The 26,230-nt window shown below is 42.2% G+C and overlaps 1 protein-coding gene and 1 long non-coding RNA gene across 3 annotated transcripts in view; one reads left to right on the forward strand and one right to left on the reverse strand.

Moving 5' to 3' along the window:
• The window catches only part of LOC141744118 (uncharacterized), an 82,822-nt gene that overhangs the window by 19,413 nt on the left and 37,179 nt on the right, over window positions 1–26,230 (forward strand). The window contains exon 2 of the long non-coding RNA XR_012587338.1: window positions 4,482–4,574. This is a non-coding gene — a long non-coding RNA (uncharacterized LOC141744118). The remainder of the gene's footprint in view (window positions 1–4,481; window positions 4,575–26,230) is intronic.
• The window catches only part of TET2 (tet methylcytosine dioxygenase 2), a 74,278-nt gene that overhangs the window by 5,108 nt on the left and 42,940 nt on the right, over window positions 1–26,230 (reverse strand). For both annotated transcript variants that reach the window (XM_074589437.1, XM_074589436.1), the window contains exons 2-9: window positions 15,489–18,879; window positions 13,119–13,209; window positions 10,156–10,249; window positions 8,802–9,010; window positions 7,834–7,984; window positions 5,551–5,640; window positions 2,840–2,977; window positions 966–1,326 (exon numbers count right to left, since the gene is read on the reverse strand). In XM_074589437.1, the coding sequence (XP_074445538.1) occupies window positions 966–1,326; window positions 2,840–2,977; window positions 5,551–5,640; window positions 7,834–7,984; window positions 8,802–9,010; window positions 10,156–10,249; window positions 13,119–13,209; window positions 15,489–18,879 (4,525 nt within the window). The remainder of the gene's footprint in view (window positions 1–965; window positions 1,327–2,839; window positions 2,978–5,550; window positions 5,641–7,833; window positions 7,985–8,801; window positions 9,011–10,155; window positions 10,250–13,118; window positions 13,210–15,488; window positions 18,880–26,230) is intronic.

A 26,230-nucleotide genomic window follows, 5' to 3' on the forward strand; every position in this document is an offset into this window, starting at 1 on the left:
TCCAAAGAGTTGAATCATCATTTAAGTAGCCCGTGAAACGGAGCATCAAAGTCCTCCCAAACAGCCGTGCACAAGGTGACCTTCTTTTCCCTAAGAATAAATAATTCTTCTCATCTATATTAATGGAACTGTCTCAAAAAAATGTCCCTATCTTTATGTAAAAAAATCAACGGTGACATTCACTGGCAGAGAGAACGGTTCAGTAACCAGTGAGATTAACCGAAGGCCTAAGAGCAAAACCATCACTCATTAAAGTGAAATGGCATTGTTTAATGGTTACAACCCTAGCCTAGGTCACGGGGCAGCTGACTTCCATTCATAGGTATTTCAGTGACCTTCGATGTGGCCTTGGATGCATCGCTTTTTTCCTCTCTGAGAAAGCTGCTGTAACAATAAAATAGTCATGATGAACTCCTTTGCTCAGGACTCTTAAATCTACTGATGAAAACTGCCAGGGATTGCTAAGTGGGTTTTTAAACTCTTACTCCACTATGGAAAAACCTGCCTTGCTTTTGGTCTTGAAGCAGAGTATACATCGTGGTAAAGAGGTTAGGCTCGAATCCCTTCAAATTAGGAGGTTCTCTGTAACAGCGGCAGACAGTGAGTGACGTGTAGGTCATTCTTTCTTTGGCAGCAGCATCACACACTTCTTTTCATGGCTTCTAGCACTACTAGTCTTTTAAAGGTACTTTACAATCCACTGGATGGCAAGCAGAGTTTGCAAAAGCACCAGATTTCTACAGGTGTTAACTATCCAACAGGAAAGGATTTCTCATACAATTTGCCACTCCAGTATTTATAAATATACAATAACGATATTTATTTTCAAGAATTCTCTTTCCCTTTTACTTTAAAATGTTCTTGGGCTGAGAATAATGGTTTTCTTGAGACTTATTAAAAATAGCCCTGATTTCTAGGAAGCTTACCACTGCTGATAAAGATCCCGATCCGATTCATGTGTTTACCTGCTAGCTGCTTTGCATGACCTGCCGCCTCAGAGTTGCCTTGCTTGTTGCGTGCTGCAGCAGACTTCTCTCTTTCAGCTTTGCTAGACCCATTCTCCAAGGAGGAAAGCTTCTCTGCAGCTGCTTTCTTTGCTTCTAGCTTCCTTTGCCGACACGTCTTGACGGGCTCTGCTAACATCCTTACTTTTCGGCGAAAGGAGGTAAGGACCTGGATGCTGCCGTTCCTCTTCTTCTCCTCCTGGCCTTCAGTGCTTCCAAACTCATCCACATCAGAGACTTTGTATAACGGGAGCACATGGAGCTGCTCATCTTCTGGTGTTTGGCCAATTTCACGATTGTCTTCTCTAGTTAGTGTGCAAACCTGTCAGAAAGGTGTGTTAGAGGAACTCCCTCAAACCAGTCTGAGAAGAGGAGATCTGAAACGCTACCCTGGGCATTCTACCTTGCCCTGCCACTGTCGGCATTGGCATCTGGCAAGCTATTTGTAAACTCTAAGTTTCTGAGCAGCTTATGCATATCACAACGAGCCTGCAATTTCATTTCTTCCATTGCTCTGTTGGACAGCGTTAATAGAAACAGAAGGTGTGTGTGTGTATATATATATGTATTTATACATATATATCTATCTATTTCTTGTACTTTTGCTGAAATGAACAGCATAGTAAGGGATTATCCTAATGTGAAATAAACTATGTGATGCATTGTACTGCGGCCAGAGAGCTAAAACAGCGGAACCTGGAACTTCATACTCACCTGAAGATTTTTTTTGCTATAATACATTAGCTAGCTAGCTATTAGAAATAGTGTGCAATATAACATACTGCCATTGTATTTCACACACCCTTACAATGGCAACTTCCAGGACTTTGCAAAGGAGCAAGTCACTGTAATGTTAATAGTGTGATTTAAGGAAATTACTGCTGTGTCGTGCAGCACGCTCATTGTGTTAGCTCCAGCTAAAATAGGTGTTGGGAGGATCTCTGTGGGAAAAGATGCTGATACAGACATATTCTATAGCAAAATCATTGCATCAGCCAGTTTTAGGAAGAAAGCTCAGCTAGAAATATATATTGTATTGGTGGTGGCTGACTGGTCAATTAAGTCAGACCCTGGAAACAGGAAAAATTTAGTTGGTATTAAAAAACTAGATATTCCCTTTGGTCGTAATAGGAGCTGCACTCATCTAGGTAGTTGCTTCAAATTACAACTATGATGATTATTCAAAACTGAAGATTATTCTTTCTCACATTTACCCCAACTGTACTGTCATAGAAAGAAGAGGCAAGGAACAGAAATGATCCAATACACGTTGAAAACCAGCTCCCTTTTCTGGTATCTTCTATAGAGCCTTTGCTGTGTACGTGCTAGAGAGAGAACTGAAGAGAGTAAAGGGTGCGTGTACAATACAAAGGATGGCAAGGCGTGCAGGCTTTTTGCTCATCCCAAGCAGGAATGAAATCCATAACTTCCTAAACTCTTCTGGAAAGAAGTTATTTGTTTCCATTTTTATTTTATTAGAAGATATAATCCAAAGTTGTTAGAAAAAACCCAGTGTTTCAAGAGGACAAATATAAACCATTCTGTGCCAGAAACACTGAAATAGGCATTTCAGCCCTGCCGGGACCTTCTTTCCATTGTCTCCACAGTTTCTCTTTTACCAGTTCTATATTAAGCCTTTCTTTAATACACTGTAAGTCTCATTCGTTTGAATGAAAAATTGTGTAGGGGATAATAAGTTAGCTCAATTACTGCTTAATGTTTCTTTTTTTAGCAATCTGTGTTATGCAAGTATAAATTTAAACAGACGGGAGATAATGAATTAAATATATGAAATTAGTGCTGGAGTAAGGAGGCTATATGCATCACAGACTTACCAGTGTACTCCCGTTCTGCATATTGTGCAAGTCTCTGTGAGCATGAGCGCAAAAATCCAGGCAGGCAGTGACCCCTGAGAATGGGCGACCTTCTTTTAAACCCAGGCGACACTCGGGTGCCCTGTGTTCATACTCGATCTGGAAAAAGATGACAGGTATCACTGCAACCGAGCTGGACGCTCCAGTACACAGAACTAGCACCGAATGCTCCGCTGTGACAACATGCAAGTTTCCTGACACCTTGGAGATGGCAACATACAGATTTTGAAGACAAATAAAATCAAGCCATTTGATAGCAATTTCATATCCGCGCTTCATTCCTTGTTGTTTCGTTCCCTGTTACCTTCTGTCTCGGGCTTGATTGTGAAATTGGCCAATAATACTTTTCCTTGTGTATTACTTCTCAGTCGCTGCCAGTGGTTGGTGTTTTTACATGACAAATGCAGCGTATGGTTTCAGCGTCTGGCACTGTAAGAGTGATATATTTGTGTAGACTGGAAATATACCAAGCTATTAAAGGAAAATGGCTTTAGAAAACTGACTTCAGAATGACTTCATGAAAAATAACAGTTTGCTTTTTGATTTGTAATATTTTGGCGTGCTAAGCGTATATTTCATTAGCTTAAGTATGACTCTAACCCCTGACCAAAAAGAGAGAGAATTCAGTCAAGACAGTACTTTCTAGCCATGCGTTCATTATTAAGGAGCTTTACAAAGAGTTGATAATGCAACAATAAACCTTACAACAAAGGAAAGGATTTTGTAATGGAAGATCAAGCCTTAGACAAACGATGGTTTCATATTTTATTTAGAAAATTAAAAATGAAACCATGTTTGTAAAATGCTTTGCTGAAATTCCTGAACCTTTCAAGTGAATGCAAAAAAATCTTAATGGAACTTAATGGATCCTGTTTTAAGTTAAGGTCAAATTAGAAGTTTTGCCAAGTCTTGATCCAAGATCACTAAAAGATTTCTAGTTTGCTCACAGACCTTTATTTTTTAAATTTGGAATATTTACTTCCCTGGAATCTGAAAATAAAAGCACAATAAAATGTGGAACATGTTTACATGTTTACTTCTTTGCAATTAAATGAGAGGGATCTGAAATGTTAGCCAGACTATAATTGTCTGATTAAAGTATGCTGGTGCAACTGTTCTCTGAGATGTTCCGTTGGGTCCAGTTGGAAAAACAGACTCTTTCCAATTCTAGATTTTAATCCGGTAGCAATCCAGACTTGGATTAGAATAAATCTGGGAATCTGGAATTTCTCTTTAGGATTCAAAGGGAGCGTTTAGGGCGTTTTGGTTTTTGAACCTTTCACAATACCATACAAATTAGGCCTTGATCATCCCTCTTTAAAGCTGCTGACAGTACCTTGATCAGGGTTTCCCCACAAATGCAAGGTCTGCATGAAAGTCCTGAAGTAGGCCAAGCTATACATGTGCCTCATTACATGAGGTAAAAATTCAAACTTGTAAAAGCATGTATTTTCAGCAAGTGTCAGGCAGGTCCACGGCTTACATGGAGAAAAGTTCTTTTGCAAACTATTGTGGGAAAAGAAAAGCAGCCCAAGCAAAGAACCATTTTATTGTTCACCACCCCCTCATTTTTTCTTCTTCCTCTTCCTTTCTTCTCTTGCAGAATATCTCTCAGATATTTGGACAGATAACCACAGCTAGTGGGCACACGGCCACAGCTTCCTCCATAACGAGTCTCCAAACATTATCTGATCAGGTAAGTGAAATCGGGTACGTCTGCTTACCCTGTCTAGTTGCTACTAAATATGCAGGAGTGAGTTTTCTGGCAAATAAAAATGGACAGTTTTGTGTTAGTTTACTGTATCTGTTACAGTTGAAAATCTGTCTTGTGCTGGTTGCTACAGCGTAGTGCTGCCAACAGGAAAGAAAGAGGATGTCATAGTTTGCAGTGATGCTGATAGTTTGGAGACTGTAGGTTCTGTGAATGTTTGTAATGGTACTGAACTGAAGCAATGAAAATGAAGGTCAAGTTATGCATTTGCAAGGGGTACGTTGTCAAATTTTGATGGAAGTATCTGAAAGACTTTGGGTAAAGGAGAGACAGCCAAACTGGGAACCTCATAAAGGCTTTGAATGTGCTAGTATCTGTGAACACTGCTTCACAGAAAATGCGTGTGCAGTCCCCTCATGCAAGAAGGCTGGTGCAGGCCCGTGTGTGCATATGCAGGGCTGCGTATGTTCAAAGATGAAACTTTGCTTTAAAAGCATGTTTGTAACGCCTATTTTGGTGAAAACTAAATTCATCTGCCACTGAGAGAGCAAAACCGAAACAATGGCTTCAGGACTGGAGTGCAGTATGATACACTGCCTTCTGGCACTGTTGCCAGTCTCACACCATCTTCATGGCTGTTTCGCTAGTTTGGCTCGTGAGTCATGCCAAATCCAGGAATTTGTGTTGTAGAGCTGAAGAGTTCGGCTCAAGTGTGAAGTAATTTTATTGTGTTGATGTGGGTGAAAAGATTAGTTCTACTTTGTGAACCAAATTCTACTAGTTTTACTTTTGAAAGCATGTTAAGTGGAATTGTTCATTTCCATCCATCTTTAAGCCGATGTCAAAGGAATGCTGGCACAAAATGTACGTAATGGTTTGGCTCAAGTTTGAAGCATTGGGAAGTGTGGTAAAAATCAGGTTATTTGCATGACTACTCCAATTCCTTCTTTCCCCAGCATACCTGGTTGTTATACGCATCAGGTGCAAGCTTCTTGTAGGTAGGTGCCATCAGGGTTGACAGATTCTGCAAATTGGATTCTAGTTTTTCTTCCTGGTAGGAAATGAAATAGAGTTCAATGACATTTCTAAGCTGTATGTATGGGATTTAAAAGTTACAGTCTTTACACAATTATGTTTACACTGATAGTTGTTTAAAGGCCTAGACCGTTATCATTCTTGTTCAGACAATAACCGTTGTGAATCTTCTTTTAATTTTACTGTTTCACAGCCTTTAAAGTAATGAAGTAGTAAAGTACTGTAGTGTGATCCTTGCAAGAGGACATCACATACTATAATCTTAATCTGGTTTATATTAAGAAGAATCACATTCTTCAACATGGAGATGTTTTAGACCCGAGCATGATGATCCCCATTATTTTCCCCACTGGAGTTTTGGGAAAATAATACTCTTCAGAAAGCTTGAGAGAAATAATATCAGAATGGTTCATCAAGTAAATCTGGATAATTTGAGGGTTTTGCACGTTGCAGTGACAGCACTTCAACACACTGAAATATCTTTTCATGCAGCTATTTAAAATTATTTAAATACTTCAGACTTCAAAAAGTTCCCAATTCTTAAGCAATGAAGAATTGTGGACATGTCTAGTAGCTGGTGATACGGAGGCAGGAATGACCACACTTCTTTTTTCTGTAAGGAGAGGTACACGCTCTCAAAATGAAGGGCTCTTTAAAAATGAAGTACACTAATAACATACTCCAAAGTTGCTCCCCATCCTCTCAGGATGAGAATCCCCAATCCAAAACGTTGCTTATATAAGGCCCTTATTTTTAATTTCAAGTGCATAAGGAACAGTGGCATACTTGTTTTTAGGAGTTTGTGTATTTTAGGAATGTGTGAAGAGCTGTGAAAAGCCTATGGGTTTGAGAGAGAGGTACGTTTGGTACATTAAAAATTTCAATCTCCTATATGGGACTATCCTAGTTTGGGACTCCGAAATGACATTATGAAATTGTCAAAAATATCTTGCTGTGACCTTGTGGCTGCTGCCAGAACGTGGAGCTTTTTGTATGGCCCATAGGTTACCATTTGTAAGTGTTACTTCTAGTTTTTGTTGGTGAGGATCCTATTTGTGTTGTCTGTAAACTGTGTCTATGCTGTGGGATCCAGCCCCTGGTCTGGGCTTTGGCTGCCCCTGACTTTGTGTGGGAAAGAGATTGAAGGGTAAAACCATCTTTCCTGCCCAGCTCTGGCTTCCATGGGAAGTAAATCTAGGAATGCAAGTTGGAAGGATGCCCTGATGGGCTCTGGGGCCAGGTATCCAGCTTAGAAAATTTAGGGTGTTTAGGATTGCAGACTATGATAAAGAAGGCTTTGTGCCACGGCGTGACTGAAGGAGAGCTATTCTGTGATTCTCTGGGCCATAGAAGAGCAGTGGGGAGGAAAAACTGTACCTTCATTATGATGATATTCTTAACAGTGTGCTGTTCTCAGCACAGGCCATAGGATGCAGAAGTACCTGGCGCTCTGATCGTGCGGAAGAAATGCTTGGATTTGTGTAAGACACCAGAATACAGTGAAAGCTGTGGACCTATGCGTCAGTGCACAAGCAAGGGACTAAATTTGCACGTGCTTGCCAAAAACCAGACTGGGCCATTGGAGCCTCCCAGACACATGACTAGCTGGAGGTGTCCAGGAATCACTGCAGTCATAACTTCAAAGGCATCTTGTGCCCAGGCTAAGGTCAATGTTTTTTATATTACTTGGACTCATTTTAAACAGTTGCCAGTTTGCTGTAACGTAGAGCCCAGTCTGAAAACATTCAGTGGACCAGGACTGTATGTAGAATGAGTCTTCCTATCCTCTTCTTCCTGTTGTCATCTCAGAGTTTCATCATGTTTGTCTCCATGCAGTCTGCTCTGGTTCCCAGTTGCAATGTTATGTGCCTTCAGTTGGTAAACCTTCCACTCTGCCACTGGGGAATATCCCATTGCAGGCCTAATACAGCCACAATTATTCAGGCCGTGCTCTCTCCTCTAATTGTGAAAGCCTGCAAACATGGCTTCAAATCTCAGGGCTTTTACCAGCTGTCAGAATTTGGACAGCCAATTCGGCTGGCTCGGTGACTGGAATCAATCAGTTTTGACTGGCAGTTATTTAATTACCCTACATGTGTGCCATTCAGGCAGGGCTCTGGCCCCTGGTCTCTTGTGCTGTATCTCTATTTGCAGAGTGACAGAGAACATTTCCTTGCAAATGAGGCTCATTTTAGACATGGACACCAACCTCTTTTGGGTCATCCCCCATCAGCTTAAATTTTCTTGGAATCTTGCTTCTGGCAAACTTACAACCGTTGTAGTACATGCTCCAGGAGCAACCAAAGGAAAATGAAGCACCACAAGTTTCAGGGTCCAGCCCTTGACATGCGCAAGTCCGCCTAAAAAATAAGAGAATATGGCTGTCAGCAGTAGGTGGGTCACCCCGGGGCACTCCCACAATTCTGCTGGCACTCTGGGGAATCACTGCTCTTGGATTGTCTTCCATCAGTAAATAATGAAGAAATAATGAAGAAAGAGGGAGGCATACACATTATAACAGAAGAATTTATCGGAGTGAATAGTTTTGTGGTTGCAAAGCAAGGACTATGGGGTTTTATGCTTCCGGCTTTGCTCAAAAGAGGGAATGTTTGTGTGGTGCCTTGTCAGGTAACCATATTCATGGCACCTGAAAGGGGCAGATGCTGATGGCACTGTGGCAATGTGGGAGCCCTCTGACAGGGGCTAAGCAGTAATTCCTGAATTTATGACTCTACCCATTAAGCCAAAATAATATACAGTGATAGCTATGTTAATTTTGGTATAAATGTTTTACACTCTCAAAAAGACATGGGAAAACACGTCTTTGTGCAATATAGTGCAATTTCTTTAGATTCAGGCTGGCTTCTGTAGGCTTACGGTATGCTTTAGTGCATCTAGTTTTTATTTCAAGGTTGAGGTTATCTGCTGTCCTGCGCCCTGATGAGATCTCTTCTTTTAAATATACTGAGATGCTTCACAACTCTGGGAAGATGTTTTTCCCTGAGTTATAAGAATGTTTACTTTGCTTTTCTCACAAGGTTTGTGGGTTTTCAAACTGCTTGAAATAGTTGGAAAAGTTATGAGTATTTCAGGGTAATGGCTTGAGCAAAAGTGCCGGGGGTCCGAGGCTGAAGGGGGGGTTGCAAGTCCGGTGAGCAGACCCTTTGTTCTACTTACTCTTCATTCAGGGCGCACCGCCGGTTTGTGAGCGTGCCGTACTTCCTCAGGGTGTCGGTGAGTTCGGAGTAGAGCTTGTCGGCCAGGCTTGTTGGGATACCCTCCCAGACCAGGATAAGAATCACGATCACGGCCGTCTCACACGTGTGGCCCGCTCGCTCGCGCACCAAGCAGAGTAGCTTTTCCTCCTGACTGCTTCTGCGGACTACCTGCATGCACAGCAACACACACCCCCAGAGCCCCAACACAAACAGTGCGTTTCTTAATGTGAAGAGCAGGAGAATAGGAAACCTCAGCATTAGTGCGCATGTGGGGACCTTAATTCTGTCTTCCTCTCTGTTTCTGCCAACTCAGTCCGTTTTTCTTGTTAATGATACGGGCCGGGACTACCCTTTCTGTTTAATGAAGCTGACTCTAAGAGACTAAACTTGACCGATGGCATGGAAAGCCATGGTGGTGGAAACCAGCTTTGTAAAGGTATCCCCCATGCTCTGATTCACCAGGAATATTCCTGTGAATCTGCGCTGTGGTACAAGTGTCCCCGTTTGATTAGCGGGCAAAAGGAAGTGAGCGGTGAGATGCCTCCCCGCACAGAGCTGGATGGTGGACACTTGCACTTAGGGCAGGAGCCATGCGGGGAAAGGAGACAGCTAAGGAAGGGACTAAGTAACTGGACACGGGAACTCTCTCCCTTTCCCTCCCAAAGTTAAGCAGCTAAACCTGTAATCAGCCACGCAGTTTGGTGACCTGCCCTTACTACAAACAAACATTACAGTGATGAGAGGAAAGCAGTAGATGTTGTTCAAATAAAAGGGTGTCCTTGCTTCTCAGTGCTTGTGCTACTGTGGGTATTTCTGAAAAAAAAAGGTGCAGTCTGGCATGCATAAAGACTATAATCGTGTATTGGTTTTTCACCATCCCGTCTTCCCCCAGCCTACCCAAACTACTTCATAATTTGTGCCAAAGCATGACAGTGTTTGCTAAGAGGGTGTCCCAATGTCTCCCTCAAACTGGGAGTGCATTTTAAAAACATCACAGTGGTGCACTTACTGGCTAAAATTAAGCTAAAAATTAACCAGCAGTGTTAATTTTACAGAAAATCTAAGTGAAACTGCTTTCTCGGGTTTTCATATCTTTAAGCCAAATTTTATTCTTGCTGTTCTTCATGCAACAAGTAAATGGGAGTGTGAGAGACAGGGGTGGGAGCAGGCTACAGGCATCCTGAGGTACCGCTGCCGTTGAGCTATTTTAAGTTTCATAGTGTCAGCTAACAGAAGGACATGTCACTGCTGTTTGCTTACGTGAACCATCGTACTGAACTAGATTAGTCTTAACATTTGTGTACATCACTTACCCATTTAGCAATTGGACATCCTTGAGAACTTTTGCCTTCTTTCCCAGTGTAGACAACCCTCTCAATCCTTATAGCTTTACCCTTCTGTCCAAATCTTAAACAAACAAAAATAAGTAGAATAAGCAGACTCATTTGGTTCTGCGTGAACACTGAAAAGATGGAGCACGTTTGCCAGTCTTGTCTTAAAAAATAAACACTATGAATTACAGGGAGGGATATGCAATGTGGTTCATCTTGCTGATTTTATTATAGCAGCAGCTTGATGTGTTAAGAGAGGCAAATGTCTTTGATACATTTGCCTGTTAAGGTCATGCATTTCCAGGCATGTTCTCAGGCCAGGCCTCTCCCCGGGCTGCTGCAGCTGGGGGGTGCCCCCCTGCTGAGCCCTAGAGCACATCAGGTCTCGGGTGAGGCCATGCATTAGAAACGTGTGGGGACTAAGTCACCATCTCCTTGTCCTTTGCCTGTTACCTATAGAGCAATCAAGATAGTTCCTTCCTGTTACGCAGCCATTTAATCATGCCTTGAGAACTTTTGACCTTCCATCCCTCTTGTTTTTGCACTAAAATCTTGTTGACATATCTGAGAGCAAATATTTGTATTTAAATCTCTGTCCTGTAAAGGAAATGAAAAATGCTTATTTTTAGATGTGATCTCATTGTGAAATTTCAGTGTCACAGGAAATTATACAAATAAAATCAAGTCGTACTACACATGTTCTGCAGGCAACTGTTAGGTCACTTTTTCCTACTTAGGCTTGGATGTTAGTATACATTTGTTTCTTTAATTAACCACACGAAAAAACATTTTTAAATCTTAAAATTTTCTATCAATTTGCTCATCTGGACAAGGACCTCATCAAGGACAACTGTGCAGATGCCGCTATAGAAATACGTTGTGCATTACACACTGGGAATGAAACGGACTTTGTCTCAAATCTTTTCAACTGTCAGAAAGGAATTTGTGCCTGATGTTTGTCATGCTGGCTTTCAGGCTGGAGCTGATTGGCTCTAAAACTGGAGCAAAACTCACTGAGCATGAAGTAGGGACTGGGAGAAGGAAGAGGTAATATGTATGTATCCACCATGGATTCTGCAAGGAATCTGTTCTGGTATAGCTAAAATATCATCTGGGAGTCTAAATCCAAATCCTGGTTTGTTTGGCAGTGCTGATACCTTAAAAGTCAAACCATGTTCATAGGAAGCCAGTTTAAAAGTGCTACAGTTGTCATTAGTGTCACCAACTGCACACATGTGCTTGAGAGTATCTTTAGAGTTAAGTGCTTTTTTAACTCAAGGATACAAAATTAACTAATGAGGAGGAGTTATGGAGTTCTTCAGTCAGGGAATCGCATAGTTCATACCATATGAACAGCTGAAAACTAGCCCTTGTTCAAGTGGCTCCTGCTATACTCTGCTGAACCTGGCTGAGTAGATGCATGTTATCTATAATCTCTCAGGATTTCCTTCTGCCAACATGAAATGAAATTAAATGCAAAAAAAAAAAAAAAAAAAAAGAAAACAAAAAAAAAAGAAAAAAGGTGAGGTCAATATTAAGGATGAAAAATTACATTCCAAAGTAAAGAAATGAAAAAAGTTTCATCTCTAATAATTGACATCATGACATGAATGACTTTCCTCTGTTATTTGTAAATACTAAAGAATTAACCAGTCAATGAGAGCTCTGGAGATAAATTGTCAGAAGCTCCTCAGGAGGGTCAGTGTCCGCTGCCCCTTCGCAGGAAGAAGTTGGTTTATGTAGGTTACATGCATTGGAGCTGCTCACAAAGCTGAAAACAAGTATTGGGGCAAGGCCTGCACAGGAGTCACAGGGAAGGAGGTGCTAAGAAAGAGAAAGGACCTTAGGACTTAGAGGTAATCGGAAGGGTTTAATATGCCCTCCGTGGCCACGCAGTGATGAGCACAAACTAACAGACCTTGCTAAGAAACGGCGCTCCTTAGCTCAGACAGAGCACTGCAATAATGCCCGTTTACTTTTGGTTCTGCAACTAGCTGCAACTTCTTTGCAGTTCTGGAGTCCAGATTTTTCAGGTATTCAAATTCCCATCTGTCTCTTACTTACTGGGGAGCTTTTTGTTTGCTTGTTTGTTCAGAGGGGAACTGAATTCCCAGATAACCTCTAAAAACCTGGCCATTGATATCTATGCATGCCAAAAGATACAAGTAATGCAGAATTCACAGTGCAAAAGTCACTTTTGTGTCAGTTTTTAATTTAAATACCTTAGAAAGGCTAGTGGGTTTTGTGTTTACACATATTTTTAAATAGCGCGGATCACATATCCATTCTGTGCAGTTCAAAATTCCCGGTTTGCTTGGCTTTGATGTAATAAATATATCATGGGATGCAACACGATACAGGGATTGTCCACAATCAAGAGAAGGCTAGTTTTGTGCAATACTCTGAGGAAGGGGGATGTTTTTTCACAAAACTATTTATCGATTCTTGGGCTGAACTCCTATCCAGCAACTTTGTGGCACTTCTCTGGACGTGACCGAGTTAGATGTAGCCCTTTAGGGCTTCACCGTATACTTAGTAATTTGGGCAGGGGGTGCACTAATTTTGGAGTTTGGTATTCTGCTCTTCGTCTTCCTTCTACCTTGGCATTCTCCTACCCAGAGGGAACACCAGGTCCATGCCTGCTTTTGCAGCCATTGCCAACCGTCTTGCTTGGCAGGCTGGTGAATACTTGTTCCTGCTTGGGTTTGCTGGCATCTGTCTCAAAGTGCGCAGCCTGTGCCAGCCAGCAGACTATTAGCCCTGTCAAATATTGTGACTCTCTGGTGAATAGCACAGTGCGTAATGTTGGCAACACTGGAGTAGCTAAGCCTACAAGTAATTACTTGAGTTGCAATTGTTTATTTCTTTATGTGCAAAAGCTGGAAAAATTCTGACATCCACAAAAGGATAAACGTTAATCTGCCCTGTGCCTTTGCACTAATTACCTTTCTTCCATGATTTCTCTAATAGCTGCCACATTAGGACCGGCTCCTAGATGGGTATAGAAAGGACCTTCATCTTTTTCAATAATTTGCTCTGTTTAAAACAAAATAAAGGTTATTACTTCGAAGCTTAATTCTTTAATGTAAAAAGTCACATTGCAAAGCTTACATCTAGCTCGTTAGAATACTGCTGTATGGGTCTGGGGTCAGAGTTTTCACACTTATGTCTAAAGTATGCTCGCGCAATTTGTACAAAACATGCAAAGCACGTGGCTAATCCTGCAAATAGCCACGATATGGACTGTGTGCCTTTTGCTAGCACAAACAGTTGTTTTGCATCTTGGGCTCTAAACTGAAATTCAAAAGGCATTTTCCTGTTATCACTGAACAATTGTTTCTCCTTCTCCCACTTCCTCCTCTCCCAGTATCTAGAAAGGAGGATAAATGGGATAACAACGGTAAATATTGACGTTAGTGAGCTGTACAGTACTTGTTTTTCAGCAGACATGTTACAGTGTAGGAACCTACAGCTTGAGAGAGCGGCCAGTAAGGTTACATAGAGAATTTCTGCCACCCACAGAAAGACTCTGTGAAATGGAAAAAAAAAGCAAGTTTGCTGAAAGAAATCCTGCACAAGGCTTAGTCAAAATGCTTGTATGCTAAGAATGTGCCCTCAGTTTTCTGTGTGTAGGTAGGACCATGTCAGCATTCACAATATACGCTATATGTTTGGTTTGATACGAGAAGGCAAGCTCCGTCAGTGAGAAACAAATGGCCAGGCTCTGCCTGGGTTCAGGAGGAGATGGTGGAGCTGTGCTGACTTGTCCAAGGGCTGACTTTACGCTTTCTGCCATGCTAACTCCAAAGGCTGGATGAGGTGATGCTGCTCCTGACGTACAGCCTCTGGAAGAATGGTGAAGGCACGCTATAAACCTGAACATGTCAACAGGGGAATGGCTTAATTTAATCTTCCTAAGAAGGAGTATTGGTAGGAAAGAGCAATAAAGCCTATCGATTATGCTGTGGCACTGGGTTCTTCAAAGAGGATGGGAACTAAGTTTCATGCTCCTTTATTTCCTAGAGGGTCTGCTAAGACTGAAGAATTAAAATGGAAGTGGAGAGTAAGTTCTTTTGCTTAGTTAGCGGTTACGGTACTGGCTATAAAAAAATAGTGAGAATAATGAAATGATTGCCAGAAAATCTTGTGCCAACTACACTGGAGAAACAGTCTCAGGAAAAAAAACCCAAACAACTTTAGTGTTTTCAAAAAGCCTACATTTTGTAGATTGTTTCTTATAAAACAATAAGAAACAGCAAGGAACTGACTTCCAGTTTTCTTCCTGGGGGCTTTGGAAATCCAGTACCTCCTGGTTTTGTTCCCATGGATCATCTCTGAGACATAGGTCCAGGTGTTTGAAAAGGCAAAAAGGTCCATTTTGCAGTTTTGGAGGAGTGTTGGTTCAACTTTCCACTTTTATAGTTGGTACAAAATCTCAGTAAGTGAAACTATAACAAGGATTTCCCCCCTCCCCCCCCATTTTTGGCACTGAGCCTTTTGTCTCAGCCTGAATAGTTTATCCAGTAGAGTCTGGAAGTGCCCATTAGACCTGGCTATGTGCAGCATCAGTGCTGTATGGAAGCTCGGGCTACGCGGCCATGCCTGTCACTCCACTTTGCTTCCCTCTGCTCTATTATTCCAGCTTTTGGAGATCAGGTGTGCCATCAAGAAACACCGAGGGTCTCACTCGCTGCTTTTTTGGAGCTGCCTGCGTAGCTTCTCTAAGAAACTGCTGCTCTCTTCAGCCTTGCAGGAGACAAGTGTGTGAAAGGGATGATAAACAACAAGTTAATCTTAACTTGAAACAAGTGAGGAATAATCTGCCATCCCTTCCTTGCTTGGGCTTGGCTGAGGGAAGCTTCAGCAATTTCACTCTTAGAGCAAAAAAAGGCGTAAGGATCTCAAGTTTTGGACCCAGGACATATTTTATAAACGCTATATCTAACCTTGATGAATAAATTAGATTATAAAGTTATGACCTACTTTTTATCAGCATGTTGTCGTTACATGTCTGCTGCTCAAGGAGAATGGATGTGAGGGGATACATTACTGGCCGTAAGCATTCTGACTGAAAAAGCAAATAGGCAATTGCTTCATGAAATATTGAGAAAGGGCCCGTGTGCAGGGTTGGATAAGTGGAGTAGGCATACGTGTATAAAATGGCAATTTTTTAAGTCTTTACTAATTACTGTTCTAAAAAAAGCCAACCCAGAAAATCCTCCAACAAAAACATCCAACTAACCCCGTGATCCCAACTTTGAAGGCTCATTTCCTTCCTGTGAACTAGTACATTTTTAGTACATCTCAGCACTTACCCACACAGCTGCAAGATGGGAAATCATACTGGGTTTTGGCAGGTGTGTCCAATAAATTTTTTACAGGAGTATCCAATAACTTGGAAGGTGAGTCTAAAAAATTATTGAGAACAGTTCCAGCTGTTCTTTTGGTCGGGGTTTTCTCAGCAGACAAGTTTGCTTGCTGATCTAAGATTGGGGTCTGAGTGTCAAAATCTGCAGCACTGGTATTTCTTGATAGGATGGTAATAGGGCCTGCTGTTTCAACCTTCACATGTTTAGGAGATTTGATAGTAAAAGTCTTGTGATCAAACAGTGATTTGACCTGTATCTGTTTTAGCTGCTGTTCCATTGTCTCGATGATGCTCTTTTGTTGCATATTCTCACAGCCAAAGTGCTGATTCTCTTGTTTAATTGTTTTCTTCCACATTTTGTTTTCCAGCTGTCCAGCTGATGGACGCATGCAGACATTAGACTTTGTGCCAGCCTCAATTTTTATAGGCTTGCGCGCTGCACTGGGACCAATCTCGGTTTTGGGTTGCTGGTATGCTTGTTGCTCCTGTTTTTGCAAGAGATGCCACCTTAGAGCAGCATGCTTTTGGAAATCCTTAGGGGTTTGGGACTGCAAATGAGAGCCTCTCTGGTCTTGGGAGTGTGGGGCGGTTTGCTGGCTGTGTGGTAAGTACCGCTGAGGAATCTGCGTAGCTTGTTGGCTCAGGAGATCTTGGTTCAGGCTACCACCGTAGCATTGTGTTTGCTGGAGTGGTGGTAGCTGTATAACTGAAGCTTGTTGTGTCTGTTGCTCTTGTTCTTGAAAAGAGTGATTCACATCTTGCTTTGCGGTCAAGTTATTTGAAAAATACTGCACGTGTTGCAAGTCCTGCATTTTGTTGGCTCCAAAGCGTTCGATATTTGTGGGGTTTTCTTTCTTCTCAGAAATCAAGTGCACGTTGTTTGGGCAGGGATGCTGCAGACCAGCATTCGCTTTCTGAGTGTAAAGGGGAGCTTTGTTGTTCATGCTCTGTACCTGCTCTAGGCCTAGCTGAGGGTTATGCAGCGGGAACGCAGTTGATTTCATGTACTTATTCCCAGTTTGAAAACATTCATCTGCTTTAAGCTGATTGAAGGATGCCCTGTCTAGCGGCTGTTCAGCATTGCTTTGGGAGTGGGAAACGGTTTGGGGCAGGTCTTTGTTTTTCATTTGCAGAGCCTGTTGCTGGTTTGGGGTTAGCTGCGAACTGCACGGCAGTTGCACCTGCTGTGCCTGTTTCTGAAGCATCTGTTGCAAAATGTGTGAATGCAAGAATTGCTCATTTTCCCCTGGCTGGGGATTCAAGTGCTGCTGTTTCAGCGGGGCCCCTAAAGGCTGTTTGGCTTGTTGTTCTGGTCTTTGCTGGAAATGGAGCTGCTGCGGAGGGTGTTGCTGCACTTGGGACTTGAGCAGGGAATCCATCTTCGTGAGCTGTGGCTGCGGTGAGTGTTTCTGGAACGGCAGCTGCTGGTGGTCAGCTGTGGGACGCGGCTGCAGCTGGGAGGTCTCGCTTTTGTACAGCGGAGGAATTTGTTCCTGTTGCATTATCTCCTGGCTCTGGGGCTGTCCCGAAGGCCCCTTTAATGCATCAGGACTTCCAGCATACTGTTTTGTATAGGCTGTTTTGGCTGTGTTTGCCTGGAACTGAAGAATTGATCGCAATAATGCTTCGCTGGGCTTTTGGGGAGGCTCTCCCTGGCGGAACTGGGTGGAAACCAGTTCTATCCAGGCTGGTTTTGAATAATGTTGAGCCTGTTGCACAGGCTCTTTCACTTGGTCCTTTACTTTGTCGGGAGGAATCTCAGGTTCTCTCTGACCTGGGAAAGGCTGATAGTGTTGCTGCAACTCACCCTCGCTTCCGCGCGCTTGCAGGCTTTGGAGGGGAGGCTCCGACGCCGGCGTCATTTCTTCTGGGCGCTGCTGAATTGAGGCGGCCACAGCAGCTTGCGGGTTGCTTTCACCAACATCTTGTGGTGTTTGCGCCTGCTGCGGAAGTCTCTGCTGAGGGTGAAGTTGTTGTTGGCTGAGGCTGGGACTTTCGGACATTGGTCCCTGCTGTTGCCCTTCATTCTTTATCTCCCCAGGAAGAGTTTCATCACATCTGTTGTCAAAGGAATGAAGTCCTTCTCGCACCATGACAGACAGTGCACTGTTCATTTCTGGAGCAGGAGGAGTAGAGGAATCTTTGTGAAACATTGAGTTCTGTTTAAAGAAAGCACCATTTTTTTCTGCTTGCTCAGAAAACCTTTCCAGAGTGGCGTTCTGAGCTTGCAGGTTACTGCTGGAACTTAGAGAGAGGTCTTGGTTGGGAACCTGCCCTACGCTTCCACGAACAGTACTGTTTCCTACGGGTAACTGGCGTGGATCATAGCCTGGAATCTGTTGCTGTAGCTGTAGTTCTGGTTTCTGAAGCGAACAGCTACCTGGCAATACAGGTGGGTTACTGGAGTCTTCTGTGTTGTAGACCTCAGTAACCACTACAGCTGGCACTTGAGGCAGCTCAGAGTTTGAGGTCTGTGGGGAAGTGATCTGCCCTGAGGTATGGGATGAATGTGTTGTCTCATAGGACAACTCATTAGTAGCCTGACTGGTAATGGCATTGATATGAGATGTGTTCTTCTGCATTGCTATGGAAACATGTTCTGGATAATATTGAGACAGTGTTTTCTCCAGGAGTTCACCATGCATGCTTTCCATGGAAGAGGCAGAAACTGTAGCACCATTAGGCATTGGCACTGCCTTGTTCTTAAGTAGTAAGACAATGTCCCTGTTGTGGCAATGAATGTTTTCCCGCTCCTGCTCATCCTGAATCAGGAGGTCATGAGGGTTTTCTGAACCACCACTGTTGTATCTTGTAGACTGTATCAAATCTGAAACTTCATTTTCTTGTCTTGTAAAACTCTCGGGTTTCTTCTCACTGTAACAATTGGAGACGCATGGTTTTTCAATATTATCTTCTGGCTCAGCTTTTTCTCCATTTACCTCTTTGTCTTGTTTCACTTTCTTGTTCTCATGAAGTCCATACAGAGAGGGCTCACTAAAAGTGCGTTTTATCCCACCATTTTGCATATATTTGGAATATACTTTCTTTTCTTGTAAAAGGTCGGGGCTAACGCGGTTGTTTGGACTTCCCTTCAGGTGGGGCACTCCATAGCTGCTTTTAATGAATAGCCTCTTGTGGTCTCCATTTACTTCAACTTCGGGCCTCTCTGTTGCTGGACTTCCATTCTGTAGCTTCACCGCAGAAGGCTCTGCCTGGCAAACGTGAGAAGATTGCGGTATTAGAAATGGACTCAATCTATTGCCGTCAACATGGTTGGTTCTGTCCTGTTCCATCTGGCCTGCTCCGGGGCCATCCACAAGGCTACCCTCTGAACGTATCTGAAAGAGAGAAAAGAAACGGGAGAGAATCTAAGTCAATTTTAGTTTACATTGATGGACAGCCAATTATCAACAATCCCTGCAGCATTCAAGCACCCATTGTCCTGACCAGCACCCACACAACATGAGCTCGCAGGCGCACCTGAGGGGTGTTTCACTGTCCTGTCACATTTTGCAGCCCCGTGCCTTCCTTTTTCTTGAAGGTTTGCTCTTCAAGATGAAAAGAGAGTGAAAATACAGAGTGGCTCCTTACCCCCATTTAACACACAAGTGGATATTTTACCAAAAAAAAAAATCTCTTAATGGTGCAAAAAATATTCTCTGCTTTTGAACGATTTGCATAGACTCCTCTATTGTCACTTTTTCTCCTTGGTAAGACAGCAGAAAGTCATGCCGAAACTGTGGTTCCCAGACTTGGTGCTAATCCCGTTATTTGATTAAGCGTGCCAAGCCTCTTTTGTGTGACTTGAAGGATTATTGCCACCAAGCCTGCCAATTAGAGGGGAAACCCCCCTTTTTTCTGTCTTCAGCTGTCTAACAAGGTCTTTTAAAACTGGCATTCCTAAGGACCACGCAAGTGGCACGATACACACGTGAGACAAAGCCACGCATGATTGCTGTCCATAGGAACTCGTACAGTTCATCAACATCTCAGTAATGTTGACAAAAACAAATCGAGAGATTTCTGAAAGGTCTGATGGAAGCGGTATTTTTTCAGGTATTAATACCCGTTTGAATTTGCATATAGACATCAGGCATGGCTTAAACTATGCCTTTGGGTTTTGAACTGGGCCTCACAGCTGTGGAGTTAGGATTTTTTTTTCTTCTTTGTTTGAATGGAAAATCCCATTTTCTCATATGCTCTTTATATTTTATTTATAAAATGAAGTTTTTCATTGGATAAAAGTACTGACAATGTGCAGTGAACAAATTCCACATAATGACAAGCTAATCCTGTTCACATGGATCTTCCCAGGATTCACAATCCCAGTTAACATAGATAAAGCCCTTGTTTGACTGTGCTTGTAATTTATTCTTTGTTGGCTTTATGGTTCTCAACCAGTCACAAACGACAGAAGACAGGCTGACAGAGGGTCTTACAGATGTGAGATTGCACAGAGAAAATTTGGACTCGTGCGTGTCTCTGTCCTGAAGCTTTTATTTTTAGTTTGCATAAAGAGGAATCTGAAGGGTTCTCCACTACCAGGTCATCCCTAGTTGGACTGCAAAGTGAGGAGAAGCACTACACGTGGCTGGTATTGCCACTACATAGAAAGAACTACTATACTGAAAAATTTCTCCCATCATGGTTGCTCTGCTTATATATTTATCCTACACTAACACTTTTTTTTTTTTAAATGCCAACGAACATCTGATTTATACAGTTTTCAGTGCAGTTTTGCCTTACTCAAGTAATATGATTTGAAAATGCTTTTAAAATTAATATTAATTCATGAGATTCATTACATCCAGCAGAATCCCCTCTCCGCTTGCAGCTCTGATTTCAGTATCAGGACAATTCAGACATCCATTTTGACTGGCACGCACTTATATGATGACTTGTATCCACTTCCTCCTTATCCCAAACTTGGTTTTAGATTTACTTTTGACCTCCTGAAGTTTTTTTCGTTTCCTTCTGTACTCAATTTATGTTTTGTATGACAGGCATAGAGAAGTTATCTCTGCAAGTAACAGTAGTTAAAAAAAGAGTTTTTGAAGGGAAAGCTAAGGAAGATAGAAGAGATGGAAAGGAGTGTTTGTCCATTTTACCTGTTTTCTTGACAAGGTAAGGTAGGCTTCTTCCCTTCTAGATATATTTCAGTATATTTCACAACCTAGCTTTAAAGTACCACAAGACACAAGCCTTTGCAGCTTTCCCAGGGAGACGATATTCCACGCTTAACAGAAAGGAGCGTGAAAAGGATCCCTCTGATGTGTCATTCTAGGCCAGGAGGCAGAATGATGCTCCCAGGCTCCCAGAGTGTCTCAAAAATAAAATGTCAGCCTAATTTGGAAACCATTCTTTGCCTTCACACCTTTCATACCTAGAAACTGTAGCTGAACCACAACTCAGACATGAGTGGGTAGGCTGCTGTATTTCGCAAGTATGAAATGAAATAAAAGGCACCATAGTAATTAACACTGTGCTGTCAAGCTGCTTCTAAAATATTTATTTCTTTAAAAAAAGTTTTAGGCTGTGCGATTGAGTCATGAGAAACTTCCTCTGGCCCTTAAAGTCTGCCTTGCTGCTTGTGTTCTGGTGTATTGTGTGGGTTGCAACTAAATTCCTCCCAAGAGTTCCCAGACAATCCTTCTTCTCAACTCATTACTGATAGGTAAAACCACTCTGCCCAACTTCTCTAACCTTAGCTTGCAAACCCCTTGAAGGAGCACATCTGTGCTTCAGAAAAGAGCCGTAGGTTCATGCCATCCTCAAAACCCACGAGGTTACCTTCACCATGTGACATGGATTATTAGTCATGGTACCCTCAAAGTATGTGTTAACCAGTTCCCCCAAATTCCCATCACCTCCAGTGTAAAAGGCGCTTGTGTTAGGCATTGCAAAGGACATGGGAGTCTTTTGTTTCTTTAAAATAAAAAGTTAATTCATTGATTAAAAGTGCCAGATTTGCATTCTTTGAAATGCATCTAGGGTTGCGGTGACTTTGCATTATACTTATTTCTCCCTCTGTCTACAGTCAGTTATTTGCAGTCCTTGAGTCACACCTGAGTACCAATCTTGCTCAAGCAGCTACAAATCACAGCAATTATTTGTAATTTAAAACGGGCAAAAGACAAATGGCAATGATACCCTTATTACTGGTTTTAACTGGGATACCATGAAGATATTCTTAACGCTACTACCTTACGAAGTCTCTGTGCTCTTCTTTATAATTGTCGTGGGGTGAACTGTCTGCCTCTCCAAGTAAATCTACCTTTCCCTAAGCGTAGCAGTTAGCCTTTTTTCTCCTTCCTATAACTGTATTTTATCCAGACCGTTTAGTAGCTCCGCATATTTTTCTTCAGCTATAATTCATTAGAAATTCAAGTCACATCAGCAGCATCTGTGAAACAATTACTGCATCTAGGACTGACTCTGCAGTCTAATCCATCATAATTATGACTGGCCTCTTTGAAGATGCCACGATGCGTGACTTAAATATAGCACATTACTGTGCAAGTGGATCAGCATCTCATCCCACCAGCATGCATTCAAGTTATAATTCAGTCCGCCAGCGTTTGACTTTTTCAGATGCAAGCAATGTACGTACATTTATTTCTTGCCATGTATGGGACACAAATTGGAAGCCAGGTACTGAAAGAGAGTTTGAGATTTATCTTTTTGTTTGTTTTATGGGCAAGTTTGGCATATTCCTGCCACCTCTATCAATACTGGAAAGACTGTGTAAGGCGTTGTTATGAGCGCAACAAACCTTTCTGCGGCAACAAAAGTACTCTTAGTTATGTCATTTTCTTTCATGGAAAATCTTTCTTTACTTTTTTTAGCCAGTTCTAGAGGTTCACACCTTATATAGCACTCGTATCTAGGGAGTTTGTGAATGCAAAGCAGCTCAGATGAATGAATGGACAAATACACCCACTGCAGGGAAGTACAGTCTTCTGCAAAGCTGGGCAAGATTCCCAGTAGAAAAAGTAGGTGGGAGGATGCTGTGTTACAGTACTCATGGCCCTAAAAGGACTGAAAGGTGGGATGTCAGATGGCTTTGTTTCCCCTTCTGGGGTTAGCTGGGATAGAAATATATCTACTCAGAGGTTTTTCTCCCCAGCAGAAATATACCTCCTCAGATCATGACCTCAACTGACTTGTGCTCGAGTGATTATCAGGATGAGAATTAAGAAAGCAGAAGTCAGATACCTGGGAGCTTGTCAATGGCTCGCTGGGTTGTCCCTGTGGCCTTGCCACAGCCGCCATCCTGCTGGCACCCTTCTGCCACCACCAGATGACACAGAGGTCTAAATTGCTCCCAGGCAAGAAACCCCTGTAGCACTTTCTAGACAGGAGGTGAATTTACCTATGCGTCTTGCCAAGCTCCAGTTTGGTAAGTTGTACGTTTTGCTTACGTTCTCCTGCTCTTATCACCTGGGTACAGTAGTTGGCTTCACACCTGGCTTAATTTGCTATGTATTATTATGTGCTGTTGTGTAGCTGATTCTCTCCTTTGAAGCTCATGCTGCTGGCAGAGGTCTAAATCCTGAACCTCCAACAAGTGAAAAAGCTCCTAAAGTGAAGGTTTTTTTTTTTTTTTCCCTATTTCAAAAATGACCGAAAATTTGAGAAAAGTCATGAGTAGGTTTATTCCTAAGTAAGGACACTCATACATGGCATTATCAGAAAGCTCAATTTCTGCACTAAAACCTTAAATCTTCTGGACTTGCATACATGTGAAATTGTTTCTGATTAACTCTGTGTCAGAGTTTTCTCTTTTTTAACGTGAGAACAAGTGTGTAAGCAGTTAAAATGATGCTCAACACCATGATTTATAGCAGTGTGGTTATCATGGGATGTCATTTTTCTCTGGCCTATCTAAATAGCAGTTGCTTCAGCTGTGCCTTGGGTTAACACCTATAAGCAAGTTGCAAATGTCACTAGAGGAGAAAAGATGTGCCGTTAACTCAGATGGTTAATGGGCGATGTAACACATCAAAGCTCCTTATTAATGAGACATTTCCATTATTGCTGGGATAAAATGTTGCACACATGAAAACAGTGGCATAGTTTAAGGATTTCCTGTATGTTTTGCACTTAAGGTGCCCTGTATTTATATACTGAGAAACAAAGCAAGCTCCCATGTGGAAACTAATGAGAGAGGCAAGACCAGGACTATTCCTGCCCAGCCTCTGGATGGTTTGTCATTTGCAGAACAGCTTCTTCCCAAGCCAAGGTTGCCGGTAGTTTGTAATAAATACAATACCATCAGAAACCAAACCCTGTGTTGGGCCTGCTATTTAAATACAGGTTTAACGTGCTTTTCTGAAGCCAGGGCATCCATGAGAGAGAATTTCAACCCTGTTGTCCAAAGCATATTCCAAAGAGAGATTGCATTCGTGCCCAAGGTGAATTGAGGCTCTGAACCCCAGAATATGCTCTAAGGATTTGCTCTGCTCCCTACCAGCATCTCTGCTGCCCCGCTGCAAGTGTGGTGGCTGAGGAAAACACAGTGAAACTTCAAGGCAGATGTGAAGGAGGCCCCAGAAGGACAAGGACACTCTGTTGTTAGCTGCGCTCTATGGCTTACAATGGGGTCCTTTTGCACTGCATTCAGCTGTCTCTTCATTTGGATACTATATTTATTCAGTGCATTAGCAATGCTTTGGAAAAAGCTCGCATAAGGATGCCGTGCTTTCTCCGTCCCTTGAAGTTTTAAAGTTAAGGCTGTATTTCTTTCTAAAATAGACATATTGCTTTCTCATTGTAGCTTCAAGCAGCAGTTAAGGGGTTAATCTAGACACTACTGGATGAGGCTCTGTGACTGTATTCTGCAGGAGGTCATATTACATGAATATAATTGTCTTCTCTGGCATTTAGATCTACGAATAATCTGTGTCAAACAGAAAAGAAAATGTGGGATGGCTAAAATTTGTTACCTAATTTATAGCTAATTTATCATTAATTTACAGGGAAAATGGTGACTAGCGAATATAGATATAAGCAGACATAAGGGAATGAAGAGCATGGGATTTGTGAAATATGAGGATTAATAATTCATTAAATCTTATCTAAGCCAGAAGCCTCATAATTCATGCATTTTTAAATCAACTAGCGCTAAACCCCCCTCAATTTATTGACACCAGTTCTTGCATTTCAGTGATACAATGATCTAATCGCAAAAGCACTTGAATCGGTTTGATTTTTGACCTTAATACAGAGGGCAAGAGAGTAAAGCTAAACTGGTCTGCACAGCAATTTCCCCTTGCTACATTTCATAACCATCAACAAGACTGGAAACTGCATAGTATCTACCCAGACATGAAAAATTGCACTATTTTAACAATTGCATAAAATCAAGGGGAGTGAAAATTAAATGCCTCTACAATGAGGGTGGAAAAAAAACAATTATGTGAAGGAAATGAATTCAGGAATATAAAATGAGAGCAAATAGGAATTACAGTGTTGCATCATACAGCTCTCCAGTCCCTATTTTTTTTGTGATTTACGTCCTATGGAAACTTTGCAACTAATTGTTCCATGTAGCACTTCCAACATAAGAACACAACTCTTCAAGTTGCCTGCAATGCCACCATAGTATATTTCTACCCTAGTGATTAGAAATGTTTCCTGAAAGGTTGAACTTCAGGTTGGATTTTGGAGACAAAAGAACCTTCCCGCTTTAATAACCAGAACATTCAAGATGAGGCTGGCACCCACACTTGTTCTTGCTGGTTGTAAGCTCGTTTTTGTGGTTTAGATTTGCAGTATGGTGGATCTAGGTGGTTTATACTGACAGGCCATCCCACAGAGCTATGTTACGTCCCAAGTTAGCCTGTTTGACATTACTTTGGTTGTTGGTATGCTGATATACTCTAAGACCAGTATTGCTCAATTTCTTGAGCACCACCTATTATACCATTATACAACTTTCACAAATACCAGGAAGCTGAACTAAAGCACCCTTTTGCCTTTGCTGTTTTTGAGAATCACTGCAATTGGTAATTGTAACAGGAAGGCTGTGGGGGTGGGAGTTACAGTCTTAAACGCTGGGGATGCTCAAATAAGTGTGCGCTGAGTGAGATGCTTCTATGCCTGGATATAACGAGAAACTTCTCTCGTGTGCCTGTGAAGTCTGGACCAGCAAAATTGTTTCAAATTGTGATCCACATAGGGCATCATTTGGGTAATTCACCAGTGCCTGTGGATTCAACATCAGGAAACATGTTGGGGTAGGAAAACAGAACCAAGTCTCTCTTTTTCTTCATCTCAACCGGTTGTCGTGCTAGGTTAGGTGTGTTGAGCACAGGTTGGCAAGGTAAGGTGGGCAGTGCTGTCGGGTGCACAACTAGCGCTCAGACCTATTTTGATTTCTGGAGAAATGGTGTAATTTGAGGGATGATTTTCCTCTCGGTACTTCAGCTACCCTGTGTGTCAAATAGTAATGATGATACTGGCTGCTGATTAAAATCAGCTGTCCGAGAGCAACAGCTTACTGCTCATGCTATCCTGACCGAGCTCTGCAGTGCAGTGTGCTTCTGTGTGAGCACGCCAGAATGAGCAAGCGTTGGTGGCTGAACCGTTCTTCAAGAGACACTTGATGTTATCAACCTGCCGTTTACGAGAGGTTACCAAGAGGTCAGTGTCATCATTATCTTCCAGTTTCTGTGATCTTTTTCCATC

The sequence above is a fragment of the Larus michahellis genome, chromosome 5, assembly GCF_964199755.1.
Source record: "Larus michahellis chromosome 5, bLarMic1.1, whole genome shotgun sequence".
NCBI lineage: Eukaryota > Metazoa > Chordata > Aves > Charadriiformes > Laridae > Larus > Larus michahellis.